General features: G+C 35.0%; 1 protein-coding gene across 3 annotated transcripts in view; it reads right to left on the reverse strand.

The window, feature by feature from the left end:
- Positions 1 to 19,822, reverse strand: part of ANGPT1 (angiopoietin 1) — a 258,861-nt gene that overhangs the window by 17,125 nt on the left and 221,914 nt on the right. For all 3 annotated transcript variants that reach the window (XM_008065155.1, XM_008065156.2, XM_021716105.1), the window contains one exon: positions 18,453 to 18,619. In XM_008065155.1, coding sequence (XP_008063346.1) covers positions 18,453 to 18,619 — 167 coding nt within the window. The remainder of the gene's footprint in view (positions 1 to 18,452; positions 18,620 to 19,822) is intronic.

Genomic DNA, 19,822 nt, shown 5'->3' on the forward strand with positions numbered 1-19,822 from the left:
AGAAAGTTTGTTTTCAAGTAGCATCTCAGATTACTATTTGCAGACTGTCTGTTAAGAACATATAGAAAACCACACTTAGCACACTTAACTGTACTAACAGAAAGTTCTTCACCAGAATTATCTAGCAATATTCCCTTTAAATCCATATATGTTATCAGTTCTGTTACTGGGCCTTATTTATGAATTCTATTCTCCAACAGTATAGTTAATGAGTGATTAATATATCTGTATGTGTTGGATACTCTAGAACCTAGGTCAACCTTAAGCAAACCATTACAATATTTTCAAACAAGAATAATAAAGATCTGTTAATATTTGGAGATATATATATATATAAATATAAAGTGTGTATACATATATATATAATGCGTATACATTTTTGACACCCTGCATATATTAAATTGTGTTACCTAGGTGTGTATACATATATACATATATATGTACCACAATTATTTTATGATGTTTGCTATTATTTTAAGCAAACAACAATACTGTTGTATGTTTGTACAAAATATTTCACAAATATTCTGTAGAGATTGTGGAGTCAGAGCAAAGTACACAATGTAAGTCCAGTTAGATTTTGTTGACTTCAATGACTAATAGAACTTTTAAATAACAGCAGAACAAAAGACCTCCTAACGCTGAATTATCACATATAAGTTGATATTGTAAAACTCTGAGAGGCAAGCTAAAAGTCACTGGTGATGCAAATTTGTAGAATTTTCCAGGGAAAACTCAGGTGACAGATTACCAAAGGGAGTTCTGGAGCATATCACCACCTTCTGGATCTGTTCAGAAATTTCAGTTTGATCACTTTTTTAGAAGACCTCGGCCTCACAGGGACAGATATACACTTGCAAAACTAACAGAGACTTTTGTCAGATCTCCATTCACAGTGCAAGTGGGAGCATTGTGGGAACCCAGTCTCATGATTTCCTCAGAGAATACTGCACATAGCCAAATTACAACCAGAAAGTGGCTTGTTTGGTGAACACAGAATCAGAACTAGGGCAATAAGGTGGATGATTCCAAAATAATGTATTAATGGCTGCAGCTCTGCTAGCCTAAAATCTCCTGCTCCACTAGGAATGGACAAGTTTAGCCTCCAGGTGCCCTTGAATAAACAATGCCAAATATAAGTCTGCTTTTTGACTTCTCTATGAGTTGTGATGATCTTTCTTCTTTTTTATGGCAACTCACTTTCATTTTTCCTATGGTAGTTTTAAGCTCACTAATAAAGACAGACTTTCCAGGAAACAGTGAATTTCTCAAGTGTCTTTTGCATGTAATTCAGCACAAATATTTAGTTCATTCTAAGTGAGTGACTGTTGCATGCCAAATATATAGTTTATACTTTTATCCTTTCATTATGAAGGTTACAATCTAAGTCTCATAATTTATCTTTGTTTCTTTGTGTAGTCAAGGCACTACAAATGCACAATTACAAATCTGAGAAGTAAAGCAAGCAAACAGAAAAAAATAAAAATTAACCCAAATCTCAGTACTGATCATAACCACTCTTGTCATAATACATACTTCAAGTGTTTTCCTTGAAAACACTTGAAATATAAAATACTATACTTTTAATATACATGTATCTGAATACATTCTTTAAAAACTTTTGAAAATATATATAAGACTTTTGCCTATGGCCCCATCTCATCTCTATTTTTAGAAGCATACTTCAAAAACAATTTATCTTCATGTATAAATATGAATGAAAATAGAATTATACTTTACATATTTCTTTGTAAGATAATTTTCATACATAATTTTATGATCACTTTTCCATGTTATTACATTTTTTTCTCCAACATCATTTGGAAGCTATTGTATGAGTATATAAATTGTCACAAGTTTAATGGTGCCTTCTTACATGCAAGTGTATATGTCAGAATTTAGAATAAAGTCCATAATATATTTTTCTGGTCTTTACCTGTTTGAACCTCATCAATACTACATGTTAGGTTCTGTGAATAAAGAGACATTTTTCCAGATCCATTTAAGAACTGGAGGTCAATCTTCTAGTCCTGGCAACTCTTCTTTGAATTATTGCAGAAGTTTTTCAACTGGTCTCACTGCCTTGATTTTCACTCCTTCTTCCCCTTCCCCCTAAAATCCATACTCCATGTGGCTCATTGAAAAACATGCATCTCATCATTTCTCTACCTTGGGTGAAATCCCTCAGTAGTTCCTTGGACACTCAAAAGATAAAGTTCAAATTTTAATTATGGTTTACAAGACCTTTCCAGTCTAGCCCTTGTCTACTATGTGCTTTCTTCCATGCCATCCCCATTCCTACATCTCCCATATATTGTAATTTTCTGCATATGCACATGGTGCTCCAGTCTTATGCAATCATTAGATTCCTCAAAGCAACACACTCTCATTCTCCATACATTTGCATGTGCCATCCTCCCTTTTTTAGAAGGCCAGTTTCAGCTCTGAATTGCCTCTGAACTCCTATCCACCCTTAAGATTAATTTAAAGTACAACCTAAAAGAATATCAAGTAAATATATTTGCAGTGACATTTACTTGCTTCGATTTATTTGTCTTTACTTATGTCTCCCATAATAAACTGTGAGTTCCTTGAAGCATACACTGTGTTTTACTCATTTTTGAATCACAAGTATCTAAAATAGTCTCTGAGATAGAGAAAGACCTCAAGGTTCATTAAATAAATGAATAAGTGTCTTAAGGAATTAATTTTGATAGGCTCAAGATAGCAATTAAAAGCAAACTCAGATATAAATAACACTCATAACCAAAATATGCTTTCTGGGAAAGAGATTTTGCAGCTCATATCTAGCTATGTACCACTTCCTTGCCCATTCTACTCAAATAACTAAACTTTTGTGTGTATGTGTGTGTGTGTTTGTGTGTACTCTTCCACACCCATCTTGATCTTTCTAGTTTTGTGTTTGTTCTTATTTTCTCAGAGACTCCAGGATATAAAGACATGTTCAAAATATTATGCAGATAAAATAAAGAAAGTTTGTGTCTTAATTCTTATTATTTCTTACATTTTATTGAATGTTTATTTGTGTTGTGTGCATAGGCAATGATATTAGAAAACACATTCAAGATTTTTAAAAAAGCATGCTTAAGGTAAATCTTTCAGATAAAATTGTTTTTTAAAATATCGAATAAGGTTAGAAAATACTTCCTTAAGGCCCTGCTCAGATTAGGAACCATTAAAACACCAAGTAGAAGCAGAGAAGTGTTCCAAGATGTCTGATGTAAACAGTGGCATCTATTGGTTGAAATTATTTCACAGTAGAAGAGGAATAGTCAAATTTTCACTGTACAAGACAAAGCCAAGCTTGTGATTTACATAAAGTAGAATTCATCCCCCTCTTCTAAGGAAGAAACACCCCCATAGACAGTCATTCTCCTGAACTGGGAACTAGAGATGGAATTTCATAAAAATAATTTATTCTAAACACTCTTTTAAGCAATTTACAAATGAGGACAACTGTGCTTCTGTGGAATCCCACAAGAATTCAGGGAGAAATAGTATAGTCAAGGAAAGCTCATCTGCACAGTAAGAGGCTCACTCTCTCCTAGCACAGCTTCAATTATTGATCCAAAGCCAACAGCTACAGCTGACTATTTGACACAGGCAACTAAGGGCTGGTCACTTGTTAATGCCAAGAATCTTATAATTAGATAAGAAAGCTGATTTGAATTGAGGCTCAAACAAAACATTTAACTGATTCTTTTAATAGTGGCTCTGGATAGTTTCCAAAGTCTTTATGTAAAATTAACTACCATGGCTTTCTCCATGCAGCCAATAGTTGTTTCAAATGGACCTTCATTTCACAAAAGGAAAGTCAATATGCAGATGAGCCAGGGTTGGTTTTGCATCTGACTACCATGAAAGGGAACTTAAAGTGTGAATCATTAGAGAGAACATTCCTCCCAGCATAACACCATGTGAATAGTGGGCATTACTTTCTTATGTTTAGCCAATAGACATTTCCTTGTGTAAAGAATGATATGTTAAGAGATAAAAACAAAACATTCCTCTAGAACAATACGTTTGGTTTTGGGACAAAAATAAGGAGGCTACAAAAAACAATAAATAAAACAAACAAAAAACAGCCTGGGCAACAAAGTGAGAACCTTCTTTACAAAATATTAAAAAAGAGTAAACAACAGGAAAAAAGTCAAGATAATACAATCTTATGCAACCAAAGAGGCAGTCACAAAGCAGAGTTATAGTATTTATCCTCTTCAATGTATTTTCTCCTAATTAAGGAAAAAAAATCCATTATGAATATGTTTGGGTCAATGACTATAAAAAATGTCAGCATTTATTATGAGAAAATGGAACAAATTGATGCTCACTGAAATTAGTCATGATTCTCTAGTCATCATTGATGAAAATACATTTTCTCCTTTTTGTTCACTTTTAGAAATTTTAATAACTAGAAAGACTAAATCATCACAATTTTTAATGAATGTAGAACAATATTTAGTCCTATTATGGAAGAACATCCTTCAAAATATCCCTGTGTGCTATTCAAGGAATTCTGCAACTTTCTTTTCATTAAAATAGGCAGCTCAGTTGCATGACTCCAGTTCTTACTAATTTTATCTACTTAGCAGGCTGTCACTCTCTTCATATTTTTGCATCTTACATAGTAAAGGGTGTCAGACAAGAGGCTCTTTCATAATCCAGGCAGTGAGAGTTGTGTGTATGACAAATCAAAGTTTGGCCTTGACTCTTAAATAGTAGACAGGCACTCAGATATATAAACTTTCAGGTCCTAGGTACTGACAAGCTGAGCAGATTTTTATTTGGCTCTGAGCTCTCTCCCTGCCACTATATGGAACTAGTTTGTCTTCCTCACAATTATTAAGAAAATGCAAAATGACCCTCCTGGTTCTTTTTCAGAGAACCAATCTGATGGAGTTTCCCCACATGACTATGACTCCTGGTTCATCCACCCTCCCCAATCCCATCTCCACCCATTTAAAGGACTAGGCACCATCAGCAAAAAGGGATGTTAGAGCACGTCTGTTAGCACTGACCTTTTCACATCCTGGAGATATATTGTTACTCAGTTGTTCACAAGTGAACAGAAGTATGTACTTATTTGCAAAAGTCTATTAATGGATATGTGAGAAAATGACAGAAAAATATCTGAAGCAAAAAAAATAACTGAAGCAAAGTCAGTATGAAAAGGTGAGTGAATATATGTCCGCAAAAGACAGTTGTATGACAAATATCTACATTCACAGAAAAGTTTGAAAGGTGGTTCTAAAGAGGGTGTAAGTGGAAAGATTAAAGTAGTTGATAGTGTATGGTATGACTAATGAATAATTAAGACTATGATAAACACTTACAGATACCAAAAAAATTACAGATCAACTTGATATAGGTGGTTTGGTGCAAAATAAGTATAAATGAAAGAAATAACTAAAATAAATTCATTAACCAAAATTATTTTTCACTTTCTTAATCTCCTTCACATCCATAAGATGAATAAATCATAAATAAGCCATTTGTTTCTAAAGGACAAATTCCAATAGATAAGCTTCAATTGCTTTTATGTTATACTTTGTCTCCAGTACACCTGTGTCTGGAGACAAAGTATAACATAAAAGCAATTGAAGCTTATCTATCTGAATTTGCAATCTAATTTGTAACATTTCTAATCCTCTAATAATAGTAATGTCCTCCTAAAAACAGTAAATGCCTCATCTGTAAAATGCCTCTAATAATAGTAATGTCCTTCTAATATTATTGTAAAGATTAAATGAGGTAATACATATAAAACCTTTAAAAAGATCATTGCATGTAGAGTAAGTACTTGGATATTAACAAAAAAATTAAAGAAATTGCACTTCCCTAATCAATAACTGTAAAATACACAGTGGCCCAATAAACATGAGTTACATGAATTACTAAGTCTACATTACGCAAGTATAAACATATATGAACTTGATAGACACATCAGTGCACAGAGAGTGGTGAAAACAATGAGCTAGAGACATAGCTCATGAACACATGAGCAGAGGCAAGAAGCTGGAGGCAAGAAGGTGAAATGGACCAATTTTTTCAGACACACAAGCCTCTACGTTCTTTGGAAGATTTTCTTATTTTATATAGAGCAAGTAGAATACTGAGTATGGCACCAGAGAGTTGCTTTGCTGACTGAATACCTAGGTTGGAATCTACATTATTTTGAATCTAGGTGGCCTGAATAATGATCCTTCAAATCAAATGTCTACCCTCTAATATGTTAAAATTTCAGTTGTTTGAGAATCTTAAGTTTTTCATGCTATATAATAGTATACTCTGTTGGCTAGATCCAGTACATATTTGTTTGTCTGTTTGTTTTTTCTTTACTTATAATTGATACTGGGGGAAAAAAAACTCTGGAAAGATCATCCATGCTAACCTATCCTTTAATGGTCATGTCTACTTCTGAAAACATTATTTAACTTATTAAATCTTCCTTAATTGGCGTCATTTGTTTTCACAGGAAACTGGATCATTGGGGTATCACTATAATTTGTGCATATTAACCTAACAATTATATGAAGAAGGAGGACATTATCTTATTTGCTTTGTAGCCTGGAAGCCCTGAGGTAGATATGCTATTTTATTTTCAAATATGTGTAGTGGAAGATGTGCAAGTGTGGAAGAATGTTTGAGACAGTGATGGTCCTGAGAATCTGTGCTGTGATTAACAAAGATAAATGCCCAGAGTTACACAAAACCTCAGCCCAATTAAGGATAAACTTCAGAAAACCCAGTTTCCCTGGTTCTCTGATTCTAATATGATTATTTTAAATATAAGCTTATATTATAACTGTACACATTGTATTTTGATGTTATCTATTTAAGTGTTGATAATATGCATTTTAATGTCTCCCTCTTCACTTACAAACATTAATATGATGCAGAACTTTGACAAGATGTGTTTATCAACCTTTCAGACCTTGACATTGAGGACACTGCTACCAGTAATTTTTGTTTTCAAACCCCTATAAAATACAGTTCTTGATGTTTAAAAATGACATGCATGAAGCTTGTATATGTTTGAAACTCATGATGAATTCTTCCTCCAAAGAAAACATCAAACCTACATATCATTATCCCTGGGTGCCTCTGCATAGTGCTGAGAGAGTATACTCTATTCTATACATTTATTATAGAGTAAATTCTCTCTCTCATATAGATATAGATGAGATCTGTGACACAGAAATTATATTTCTCAAAGTTAAGAAATACACGCTGTAGTGATCCTCTGTTTTTAGTTCAAAGCAAAATAGTTTTCCAGTATTTCTTCCCTTTTCTAAGAACACACCAAAAAAATTGAGTGCCAAAATGAATCACGTGGCACTAAAACCCCTGTAAAAAATGCATACAGTCTTTAAACATACTTAAATTCCCTGGGGTCATGTGTGATAGAGATAGCTCTGAGTGACTGGTTCACTGGATGGACTCTCTTCTGGTGCCTAAAAGACCAGGCCAACAGCCATCTCAGAGTTTATGAGATTTGCTTTTTTACCAAAAATTAAGTCAGGACCTTGTAAAACTTGTGATTGAGATTGGTGACTTTTTTAGTATAAACAAAATTAAGGGAGGTAGGTTTGTTCTCATTTTTTATTTTGGTATAAAGAGCAGCAAGAAACTTTCTTTCCAGTATTCCCTAGGGGAAGACAGAGAGAGAGGGGGATGGGTGAGTAGAATGTTGAAAACCATTGAAAGGCATTGCCTGAGTTTCTTACAAAGAGGAAATGCTTTCTCTTGTTGTACTTGGACATTGAGTTACTATAAGGTCTGCAAATAAGCCTCTAGCATGTATAAGCAGATTCTTCTGTTGACCAAAATCATCAGTGTGCTGCTTTCACTCCACAATTAGTAGAAGATAGAGTTCAGCTCCTCATCATGGATTATAGCCCTCTGATATCTAGCACAATAGGCCCCTACAGACAAGATACTTGCTGTTCTCTAAATAGGGCAGGCTCTCCACCTCTGTGTGTTTGTTCACATTGCTCCTTTTGGTTGAAATCTCAAGACATTCCTCCTTCTGCCACCAGCCTCCATACTTGTTTATTTTACAAATCACCACGAATTTCTCTATGAGGCCTTTCCAGTGCCCCCAATCTCCCCCAACATACCTTATCCATTCTTCAACCCCTGTAAAAGTGATCACTTTTTTTATTGCCCAATGATAGCCTTATTCCAGGGGCTCTGATCCAGAGACTATGAGTGTGGAGTTGAATCATACATAAATATAAGTAAAATTTTGTGCTTCTTCACTATTCTGAGGATAAAGTCTATAGATCCATCATTTAAAAAAAAAAGATCCATGTTAAAAAAAAAAGAAGGAAAAAAAACATGCCAAAACATACTGCAACTTGAATTTTTACGTCAACTATCCCATGTTTGTTTCCTTCTAAACTATTAGCCCTACGAGAGCAACAGGCATGATGCCTTCCTTTAGTGTTTCCAGAGTGTTATTTCTGCATCCATATCTCCTTGGTGTGCTTGATGGGATTGAGATATCTAGGTGCTATTCCAGGATAAGAGGATATGAGGATCAGAAATCTACACTTTAAATAAGCACCTTTGTTGACTATATGCACACTCAAACTTGAAAACAACTGAAATAATGCCAGAGGAAATAATGGTAATATTATTAGTATAATAGTAACATTAATGATTGGTAGGTTGCTGGCTGAATAAATGAACAAATGCAGGCTCTGATTTCAAAAGAACTATAATTACCTTTATGAGAGTAATTTTAAGGTGATATAGATTAAAGCAAAACTGTATCCAGTGAAAAGAGAACCCCAACAAGGCATGTTGTGGGTCTATTTTATTCATATGTTTTATTTGCTTAGCATCCATCATGTAATACAGAATTTCTGGCATATTATTTGCAGGTAAAGATAAAAGAAAAGAAGGAATCTGGGATTGAGTAGATCTTGAAAACAAACCTCATCCAAGCAACAATCCAAGAAACTAAAGGACACAGCATTTTATTAAAAATCTTACATGAAAACTGTCATTTTATACTACAAGTCTTTGAGGGCAGGAATTTTAACTTTTCGCCTTCTGATTTTTCTGGCATCTAGATTAATTATTGCCATATACTAGTCAATTATGCTTGTTCAACACACACACACACACACACACACACACACACACACACAAACTTTAGTGATACAGCTTTCATATATTTATTAGAAAATGCTGTCTTTCCATACACATGTTAAATATTGTGAAGAGTCCCTGCCTTACTGGAGGTGACAATTTAATAACAGGAAATGACAATTACAATCCAGTGTGATATAGCCTGATAAAAACATGCAAAGGGCACAGGGAGAGGACAGAGAAAGGACTCCTCACTCAATCTGAGAAGAGCTCTAGATATTGAGCAAAGGATAAAGAAGACGAAACCAGGCAGAGTCAACTCTTAAAAGATAGTGGTTGGGTTCTGTGGGGTTTTGTCTGATCCACTATTTCGCTCACATTGTTGCCACTCATGTCTAATGAACAGAGTCATCAAAATATTTAGTTAAGAAAAGTAGACATGAGAAAAGGCCATTTCAGCAGGCTACCCTCAGAAGCCATCACTAGCTACCTGTCCTATAAGCCTTCCATATGTTGGCTGTCTGGCTCTCGTTTCCTCTTGGCATCATGAGTGATCTTTACTACCCCCTTGTAGTCTAAGCTTAGGCAATACCTAACTGTTTGTAGTTTCCTACAAGACATGCTGAGCCTTATTTCTGAGCCCTCCTAAAGGCTATTTACTCTTCTACTCCCTAACGCTGAACTATTCCTCAGCTAATTCCAATTTGCCATTCTTAAGTCAACTTAGGCCACTTTGTGTAAGTCTTCCCAAACTTCCAGCCCTAGTCAGTGCTCCTTCTTTATCCATACTTGTAAACTGTGCTCATGGCATTGTAATTGCCTGTTTGGCTGTCTACTACTATCCACCCTCCTCATCCCCATCACACATGTGCATGTGCCATGTGAATGCACATATACATGATTGCCCTGAACTCTGTGGCATTTTATTGTGGGATAGCACATGATAAAGGCATATTTCATAGAGATTTCATCTTTTTTTGTTGTGAGAAGCATTAGGGGGATCCAGAGAAATGAATTACAGGACATTTCCTCAGACTGCTTCCTGGAGGCAGTGCTAAGTAGTTCTATCGACGTTTGCCAACCTATAAGTTTCAAGGACAGCAGTTGTCTGAGTCCTAGAAGTACTCATTCCATGACAGGAATTCCTTGAAAATCTTAGTGCCTAAAAACATTTGTGTGCTTTTGTTGGTTTAAAAGAAATCCAAGAGTCTAGAGATTGACATTAATCTGCACTAAATTCAAGAGATTTTCCTGATACTTGAAAGATCTGAAGAAGATACGAAGTGACTTTGTAAGACTGTGCCTCTTCCATTACTCTGAAGACCTAGGAAGTCTTTTTCCCCTTGAATATTTTCTCATTCAAAGAGTAGAAAATATACATTTTTATGATTCAAATGATTCCTTCTCTGTTTCAGAATGTAACTACAACAAAAATCATACTCAATAAAAATAATACATCTCCCAAATTGGGTAAATTATTTGAAAATACAAATAAAACTACTTATAACCTTGAGTTTGAAAGTCTATGTTAGGAATTGAGGAGGATATTGCCAGGAGATTCCTCATGTTTTTTTTCTACCTTCATCAGTCCAGAACTGCTGTAAAAAATAACTTTCCTCTTAGTATTTCAACACATCTGCTACTGGTTCCAGCCAGGACTATGCAGACCAGAGGACCAGAAAAATAAGAAACTTTTCACTGAAAAAAAGAAGTTAAACAAGTTTTGCAATACCTACAAAAATGCAGGGCTTAAATTTACACGGGAAGCTCCAGGGTATTCTTTAGATCCACACAAATTTGTTTTGTCCTTGAAATACACACATGACATGGGAGTACTTTAATGATTTTAAAAAATGGATTGTGGAACTGGAAAGAACTTCAGTCTTACCTCCCCCTCCTCATCTTACTTCTGAGGATCTGAGTTTGGAAAAGGAAAGCAACTTGTCCGAGGTCATTCAGAAAAGTAACTGCAGATCCAAGTCTAGAGTTTGTATCTGGATTACCAATACAATGTTTTACGAATTACATCAAACTACTTCCCAATAAAGATCTTGGACAAAAATAAACCTTGTGCAAAATGATATTTAATGGCCAAATTATCCTCAAGTTGTTTTTCTTCACAATTTTGGTCCAAAATTCTATTCATCTCTTCATATGGAATATTTTTCAGAACATAGCTTATGATAGTCATCAGTCACTTTCAAACTGATGGTGTCATTCATCCCCAACAAATAATATGAAGACCATAAAATAAGAATGTTCACAAGCCGTTCATTATTAATAATATAATAAGGTTATAATTATAATACAAGATGTGCATTATAAATCATTAAACATTATAATTCAGACAACTAAAATGAATTTTCTGTTATTTAAAGGAGAGACTCACTATACCATCTACGAGGAGGATTTACTAATTAACTCAATACCATAAAAAGATAACAAAGGATTCAACTTTAAGGAACAAACAATTTCCATGATCTGAAAAAAAATCACAGGCAAAATTGCTTTCTAAAAAAAATATGTTCCCTGAAACTATGCTTCTCTAACATTGAGGCTGAAAATTTTTAATGTAGTCTTCTTTTTCTTTTTATATTTAGAAACAGTATAACTAAATTAACCTTCAATTGGTGAATTCTACTTTTATAGTTATAACATGATACAATGGTTTTTTTAAACTGCTCTACTAATGTTTTGAGACACTAGCTAGGAGAGACATTGTATTATGTTCCTACAACCACTTCAAAATAGATCAGCTCTATGTGTTTAAACATTACGATCTTTTTAAAGAATTTTCTCTAAGAGAGTACATATTCTATCACATAAACAGAAACAAAACCTTAATAAGTAAAGTAAACTTAGTCCCACCAATAAGGAGACAAAATGATCTTGTGTGTTTTCAGATGTGATAGAATAGGAGATACACTATCATTTATAGAGTGTTCTTGTCAATATAGATTGACTCTGAATCAAATAAGGAAGAAATAATTATATAAATCCAGAAAGAGACATTCTGAGAAAAACTGTTTCAGAGTCTTCAAAATTGTTAAGAGTGAATGAGAGGTAGACTGTTCTAAATGAAAGGCAGCTAAAGAGATAAGACCATAAATGCAATTAGTGAACCTAAATTGAATCCTGAATCCAAATAAACAAATAATAACTACTAATCAGCAAAATTTTTGACACAATGGTTGGCATTTCAACATAGACTATATAATTAGAATTATTTGTTGATGCAATAATAGATTTCTTGTCTGTGATAAAAGTAGAATTTTAAAAATCAAAATATCTTTCATATTTGTGTGGTGTTTAAGTTTCCCAAATACAAGTTTTGTCTGTATGTGCTTTCTGATTAGAGAATATTATTCCCACATAAAGATAAGAAAATGGAGGCATAAAAGTAATAGGTGAGTTGCCCCAGGTATAGCTAGTTTGTGCTATTGTCAACTTGGTTAATCTGGGAACGTCATTCTCCAGAACATACTTCCTTGTAAGTTTGCACATTTGTAAGCAACACATTTCCAGATCTTTCCTTTTCTGGTTTCTCAGTCCATGATGCTGGATTTCAAGCATGTGTTACAACCTTATTCTTATTTCCATAATGCTGATCATGGCTATGTTTTACTGACTGAATATTGATGGATAAAACCATATGGTTTTACAGGTGGTGAAGCTGGGTCTCTTCACATCTTCTACATCCTGATTCCTATTCCAAATCTCTTTCCAGTGGATCACAGCATTCTCTCTATCCCATAAGTGATTCTGTTATTTTAAAGTATTTGTTGGTGGGGTGGTGGTTGTTTTCGTTTGTTTGTTTGTTTTTGTTTTCTTAAACTCAGTATTCAAACCAGTAAAGCTTTCATGAGAAGTAAAAGGTTCCTAAAATCTCTAAACTGAAACCAAACTCTCAAGCATTTGTTAGATTGATCTAGAATTGTTTGTTTATAAAAGAAATTTAAGGTCATACAAAATAGTGCATATAAAGCCGGGCTCGGTGGCTCAGCCTGTAATCCCGCGCCTTTGGGAGGCTGAGGTGAGTGGATTGCCTGAGCCCGCGGGTTCGAGACCCACCTGAGCGGTGAGACCTCATCTCTACAATAAATCAAAAAATCAGCCAGGCGTGGTAGCGCATGCCTGTAATTCTGGCTACTTGGAAGGCTGAGGCGGAAGGATCGCCGGAGCCCAGCAGGTTGAGGCTGCGGTGGCCAAGAGCGGCCACTGCACTCTAGTCTGGGGGACAGAGTGAGACTCCAACTCAAAACAAAACAAAACAAAATAAATAATGCATATATAAAGATAGTTCTATTCTAAAAAATAATTTTTGACCTGCAAGGAGATTTACAAATACTTTAATTTATAAGGACAAAAAAGTAGAGAACTGAAAAGATGAGGTAATATGTCCACAGGCTTTCAAATTATTAAAGACAGAAATGAGGTTAGAAGAAACCTATTACCATATCTTAGAATATGTGTTTTTAATTTATTTAATTCCAGAAATTGATGAAATTTCTTTTATTAGGAGATGGTCATATTGATAGGTAAATATAAGAACAAAGTTCACATTCTGGTTTCTACTCATATTAGTGACTGTGACCTTGTGCAAACTACCATGCCTCTGTTTTCTCATGTATGGATATATTAAATATTAGTTATCAACTCAGTTAATGTTTTCACTAAATTTGTTATGTATCTTGAAGTTTGCTAAGAATGATTCCTATACCACAAAAGCTTAGAACACATACAGACACACACACACACACACACACAGAGAGAGAGAGAGAGAGAGAGAGAGAGAGAGAGAGATTGAGAGAGAGTATGTTAGTAACCACTTGTTAATGTAACTGTCCAGAATGTGGATACTGGACAGTTATCCAGAGTGCTATGGATCCGTGGGAGCACAAAGCATCCAAACTGGCCTCAGGATAAAGGTGATGCATTTCTCCTGGAATTCAGTGTATGAAAATGTAGAGGGAAGTGTTCTTAGGATCTCTAGCAGAGTGGAGAAAGGAGCACTGAACAGAGGGAGAAGTAGGGCTCACATGCAGTCATGGTGAAGAACTCAGCTACCTGAAGTAGACTTTTGGACCTTAGATAGTCCTTCAGCATTGCCCTGAATTGGGGCAAGAGGGTATTTATACTCCTACATTGACAGTGGATCAAATCTGTCTGCAGCAAGCAACAGGGACCTTGGGTGATATGGCTCTCTTTAGCCACAGGCAGTGTCTGGAGAGACAACCTCAGCTGAAACCTGTCAGCCAACAACATTTCTGGCAATTGGAAGTCAAAGTGCTTCAGGTTTGAAGGGTAGCATTGGGTTGACATATTACAGCACCTATCATAGTAGGTATCAGGGAAGACTTATTGGAATAAGAAAGATCTTAAATATGTAAGATGTTTTCATGTGACAAAGCTGGGTTTATGTATGTAGAGTAAGCATACAGGGTAAACAAAGGCATGGAGGAGTGAGAGAAGATTGCAAATAGTAACTGGAACATAATCATAATGAGGAAACTAGCTGGTTGGGCAAAGGTTGAGAGGGGTATATGGCAGCAATGGCTAGATAAGTATGTAGTGGCCCAGTCATGAAGAGTCTTAGTAGTAGACTTTAACCCCCAAATATTTGAATATTGTTAAAATATATGAAGCAGGGAAGCCCAAGTCTGAATGGCTGTTAGGAAAATCATTGCAACAACAGTGTGGAAGATACATCTGAGAGTGTCATGACTAGAAGCAGGAAGCCTCTATAATAGTCTAGATGTTAGATGATGAGGTTCTGATAACACTACATCTCTGGAGGAAGTATTTAATAATTTCATATAGATTGTGTGTCATTTCACTTGATAAGTTTATCATGACACTCTTACATTATTACTTTTCTTATTTATACTCTCTTGGGTTCTATAGATTTTATTTTCTTTCTGAGAAATTAATTTGGAATTTCCTTAGAGAATAAAATAAAAATATGTGTATTACAGACACATGTATAAGCTCATCTATCCATTTACAACACTTTCTTTTAATCAGTATATGTCAAGAATATGAAAGAGATTTTTTAAAGATAAAAATAGGTTTATACACTATGACCGCAGCAATTACGAGAATTTTTTAAATAGTATTTTCAGAATAGAATTTTTTTTAAAAAAGGAAAACTCTAAAAAAACTGAAAATAACTCAAAAAGGAAAAATACAGAAAAAACCCTTAAAAATATAAAACAAACTTGCATGGATTTCACATTTTTGAATTTTAGTTGAAAGTTAATTGAATTTGAGCAAGTTGATTGACCAAAACCTCAGCTTACCTGTCTTTAAAATGTACCTAATAACATCTACCTTCCAATGTCATGATGAGGATTACATATTTAAAGTGCTAAAAAGGTAATTTCATAAATTATAGAATGTTATACAAATCTCAGTAGTAATACCCTGAATGATTTATCACAAAGTATCCTAATTCAGAGGGAAAAGGCATGAATGGAAGAAAAGCACACCAAAGCAATGATGGACAACTGGGGTTCTTACTGGAGGCCGTATGTGGCCTTACTGGGCCTAGAGGAGCAGGACTGGGTATGCATGATGATACAGGTAGGGAGAACAGTCCCAAGGGGCTAGTTTTTCTTTTCAAGCCTCTGTTTCATTTTCTTCTGAAAAAGTGAATAACACCATCTTATAGTGTGTTTATTTTAACTTATCATTCACCAGAGCAAGCATTTATACTTTATTGAGTTCTAATTTCCCACTTGATGCCAATGTTAATCACATACATAATTGCATGAGAAGGTGATGATTGCAGACTTACTTTCTACTGGGTCCCAGCAGGAGAGAAGGCCAGAACCACCAATTTTATTCCAGCAGCATGACAGAACAGAAACCACATTAAATGAGGAGGAGTCAAACATCTCACAGTTAAATCTGTCTCCCTTTTTGGGCAAAATGTTGTATATTTCTAGACCTCAGCTTTCTTTCCTCTAAAACCAGAAGTTTGGAAATAAATTATTAAGCTTATTATGGTTTTATAATATTGGTGCTCAAGGCTCACAATTCCCTCAAAAAAGAAAAATGGAGATCTCAGCATGTATGACTCACCCTAGCTGAGAAGACTTCGTTTTTTATCATAATCCATATCATATGGATGAAGGTACAGAATCACATAAATGTTGAGGGAATGAAAAATAAATGCTCAGTGAGGCCAGTGGGTGTGGTACTCTCAGAGAAGGTAAATGCTTCTTCCACATGCAAATGCCAGAAAGACATTCAGACCATACACTCTGAAGCCTAATGCAGATGCGGACAATCCTCCTGAACCTGTCCAAATACTGTCTCCCTAGCACTACCTAAGCTTCACACACATGTGTATGCATGCACGTGTGCGCGCGCACACACACACACACACACACACACACAGACACACACACACACACACACACACAACCACCTAAAAAGAACTGAGAGACATTTTGGAAAGAAACCAAAGCAAATTTTTCAGGAGTCTAGAAAAAGGCTAGAGTAATTACTTGCTAGTCCTACTGTCAGGCTGTCTGACATTAGCCAAGTTTCATATAGTTTCAAGTTTCAGGTCAAAACATTTACATAAGAGTACCCCTGATGTTTTACAGTGGTTTTTCTTGTTATAAAACTCTCAAAATATTGACCTCCTTGGAAACATTTCTTCTTACACCCCATTGCATTTTATAAATGTCTCTTCTTGGTTTCTTGAGCTGCCATTACGTATAGCCTTGCTCCCTCAAGAGACTATCAACTCTTTAGATCTATTTCTCATCCTCTGTTTGGTGACATCATTACTATTTGTTAAGAAAATGATTATTTTGTCTCCATGGATCCAGTCTCATAGTAAGTCATTAAAATAAAATGAGTTGTACCCATGAAAAGATGCAGATTCAAGCCCCTAAAGAATAGTATGAGCCGGCCTCGGTGGCTCAGTCTGTAATCCCGCGCCTTTGGGAAGCTGAGGTGAGTGGATTGCCTGAGCCTGCGGATTCGAGACCCGCCTGGGCGGTGAGACCTCATCTCTACAATAAACCAAAAAATCAGCCGGGAGTGGTAGCGCATGCCTGTAATTCCGGCTACTTGAAAGGCTGAGGCGGAAGGATCGCCGGAGGCCAGCAGGTGAGGCTGCGGTGGCCGGGAGCGGCCACTGCACTCCAGTCTGGGCGACAGAGTGAGACTCCAACTCAAAAAAAAAGAAAAAAAAAAAAAGAATAGTATGCCTTGAATAGACAAGCAGCAGAAACAGTTGGGCTATGAGAAGATAGCCACACGGACTGAATAAAGCACAAGGCTTTTGTTGCTGTGATTGTAATTTATTTGAAGCAATGTGCCAATCCTTTAATGTACACATTTATATTTCCAAGAAAGATGTAAAATATCCAATATTGAGAGTTAACTATTATTGCAACTCTAATTTACTGATTAAAAACTGAGACACACATAATTAAGGACCTGTTATGCATCAAGTATTGCATGAATATGTAGTGATACAAAGTAAATAAAATATCATCCATGTTCTCAAAAAAATGCTAGCCAGCTTTTTAGTGATGTAGTAAATAACAAAGTTTGACTTTGAGATCTGTAAGATTAGAGACCTTGTCACCGATCACCAAATCACCAGTACCTAGGAGAATTCCTGGAACATAGAAGTAACCCAATAAGTTCACAGAAAGAGTCTACCACATCACATTATTTCCTTAGCCATATTTTTTGCAGTGTGAAAACTTGCCATTGAAAAACTCAGAACCATTTACAACTAAGTGTATACTTTGTCTATTTTTACATCTTCTATGATATGATATTGATGCCATTATTTGAATTTATTTTTGCTCTTTGGATTATTTACGAAAAACTTCTAAGTTATGTCTCATCTTATATGTAAATCATTTAAAAACATAAAAGTGTACTTTTCCCATCTTCAAGGTAATTTGAAAAATGATAATTTAAGAAGAGTTAAAAAAATAAAGTAGTACAAGAAAATTGTTTTGTAGAAGTGACAGTTGATTTATTTCAAACCATTGAGTTTGTCTTTTCTGTTATCAGTTTCATATATGTGAATTTACTGTACCTTCATAACAATAACAACACAACAATATTGTGCTTGACTTAATTCAACACTCACTAAAATTTAAGCCAACATCAAGACAATCAGTTTATGAAAACGTATATTTAAAGTTCTGAAAAAGTTTTTACAGGCTTTTTCTGTGTCTTTGTCATAGGTCTAGACAATTTTTATTTTGGAAGATGATTTTCATCATTTTAAAATTTTTTCACAATTAAGTGGCTAGGTCAAAGGGAGCCAAGCACTCCACTGAAACATGACTTACCTATAGTTTTGCTTTTCATTTCCTATGTGGAATCTGTCATACTGTGAATAGGCTCGGTTTCCTTCCCAGTCCATTAACTCAATCCTTAGTGTGTACTGCCTCTGACTGGTTATGGCAAAAATAAACTCATTCCCCAGCCAATATTCACCGGAGGGATTTCCAAAACCCTAGGAAATAAGACAGAGATGCAGCTGTTACGTTAGAGAGAAACTTTTCATGTTCAGTATTTAACAATTTCCTAAAAAATAATAAAAGTTGTTTAAAAGTCAGGACATTTATTTCATATTTATACACAGTTTTCTCCAATTACTAACATATCTCAATACCATCTGCTATGTTGCTCTCCAATTAGGCTTCTATCTAATTTTTATTACAGTAAAACCTCTGTTATTCAAATCTGTATGGATGAGCTGTTTTACAATTAGTAAGTCTGGTTAGTAAGTTTGACCAGAAAACTCTTCTCAGTTGTATGTTTATTTTTGAATAAGTCTAAGTTAATGGAATAGTTTGAACATAATTTAAGCATTTTTCAGTGAAAACTGTCAGGATGGTATTAGGAAAGCTATTTAACAATATTTTTATTGTTGTTATTTTATACTATATTTCAGGAGTCCAATTATGCTCTTGTATTAATTTTATGAATTACTAGACCCTTGAATTTTAGAGCTTTAACATTCTCGTTCTAAATATTAATAAGCAACCTTGTAAATCTGTAACTATAATAGTTTATAAGTTATACTAGCATATCTTTGGATTTTGAGGCAGAAGACTTGAATGTTAACCTGATTCTATTGTTCTCTTTGGGAAAGTCAAGCTATTTAGGTATTCAAAATAGTTTATTAGAGGAAAGGAAGAAAAGGTCTCTTAAAGAAAGCCAACTATTAATGTTAGAGATGTTAGTAATAGGAAATAAAGAACTCTAAGAAACTTCTGGCATTCTAGGCTCTGAGTATTCACAGTTGTCTCAGAAAATACTCCTTGGTAATTCTTGAAGTTCATTGTAATGATCTACATGTTTATCTTCATGACCATATAGTGAACTCCCTGGTAATAGAGCTATGTTGTATTTGTGAATCCTCAAAAACCAGTGGAGACCAGACATATGCTGGGCATTCTTAAAGTATTCATTAAAGTTCAAAGAAAAGGGAAGAAAGGAAAGAAGGAAGGAAGGAAGGAAGCGAAGGAGAGAGGGAGGGAGGGAGGAAGTGAAACAAAATATTATGGTACTTGGCAGTAACATTTGGAGAAGTAAACTTAAAACACAATCGTTGCTTTAGACAAATTGACTGAGTCTCAGGGAAGTGTTTCTTAAAGTGCCCGACTGAAACATAATCACTTGTGCACTACTGCCTTTGCCAAATGAGTTGCTT

Source organism: Carlito syrichta, unplaced genomic scaffold (assembly GCF_000164805.1).
Source record: "Carlito syrichta isolate Samal-C Ts95f unplaced genomic scaffold, Tarsius_syrichta-2.0.1 Scaffold308168, whole genome shotgun sequence".
Taxonomy (NCBI): Eukaryota; Metazoa; Chordata; class Mammalia; order Primates; family Tarsiidae; genus Carlito; species Carlito syrichta.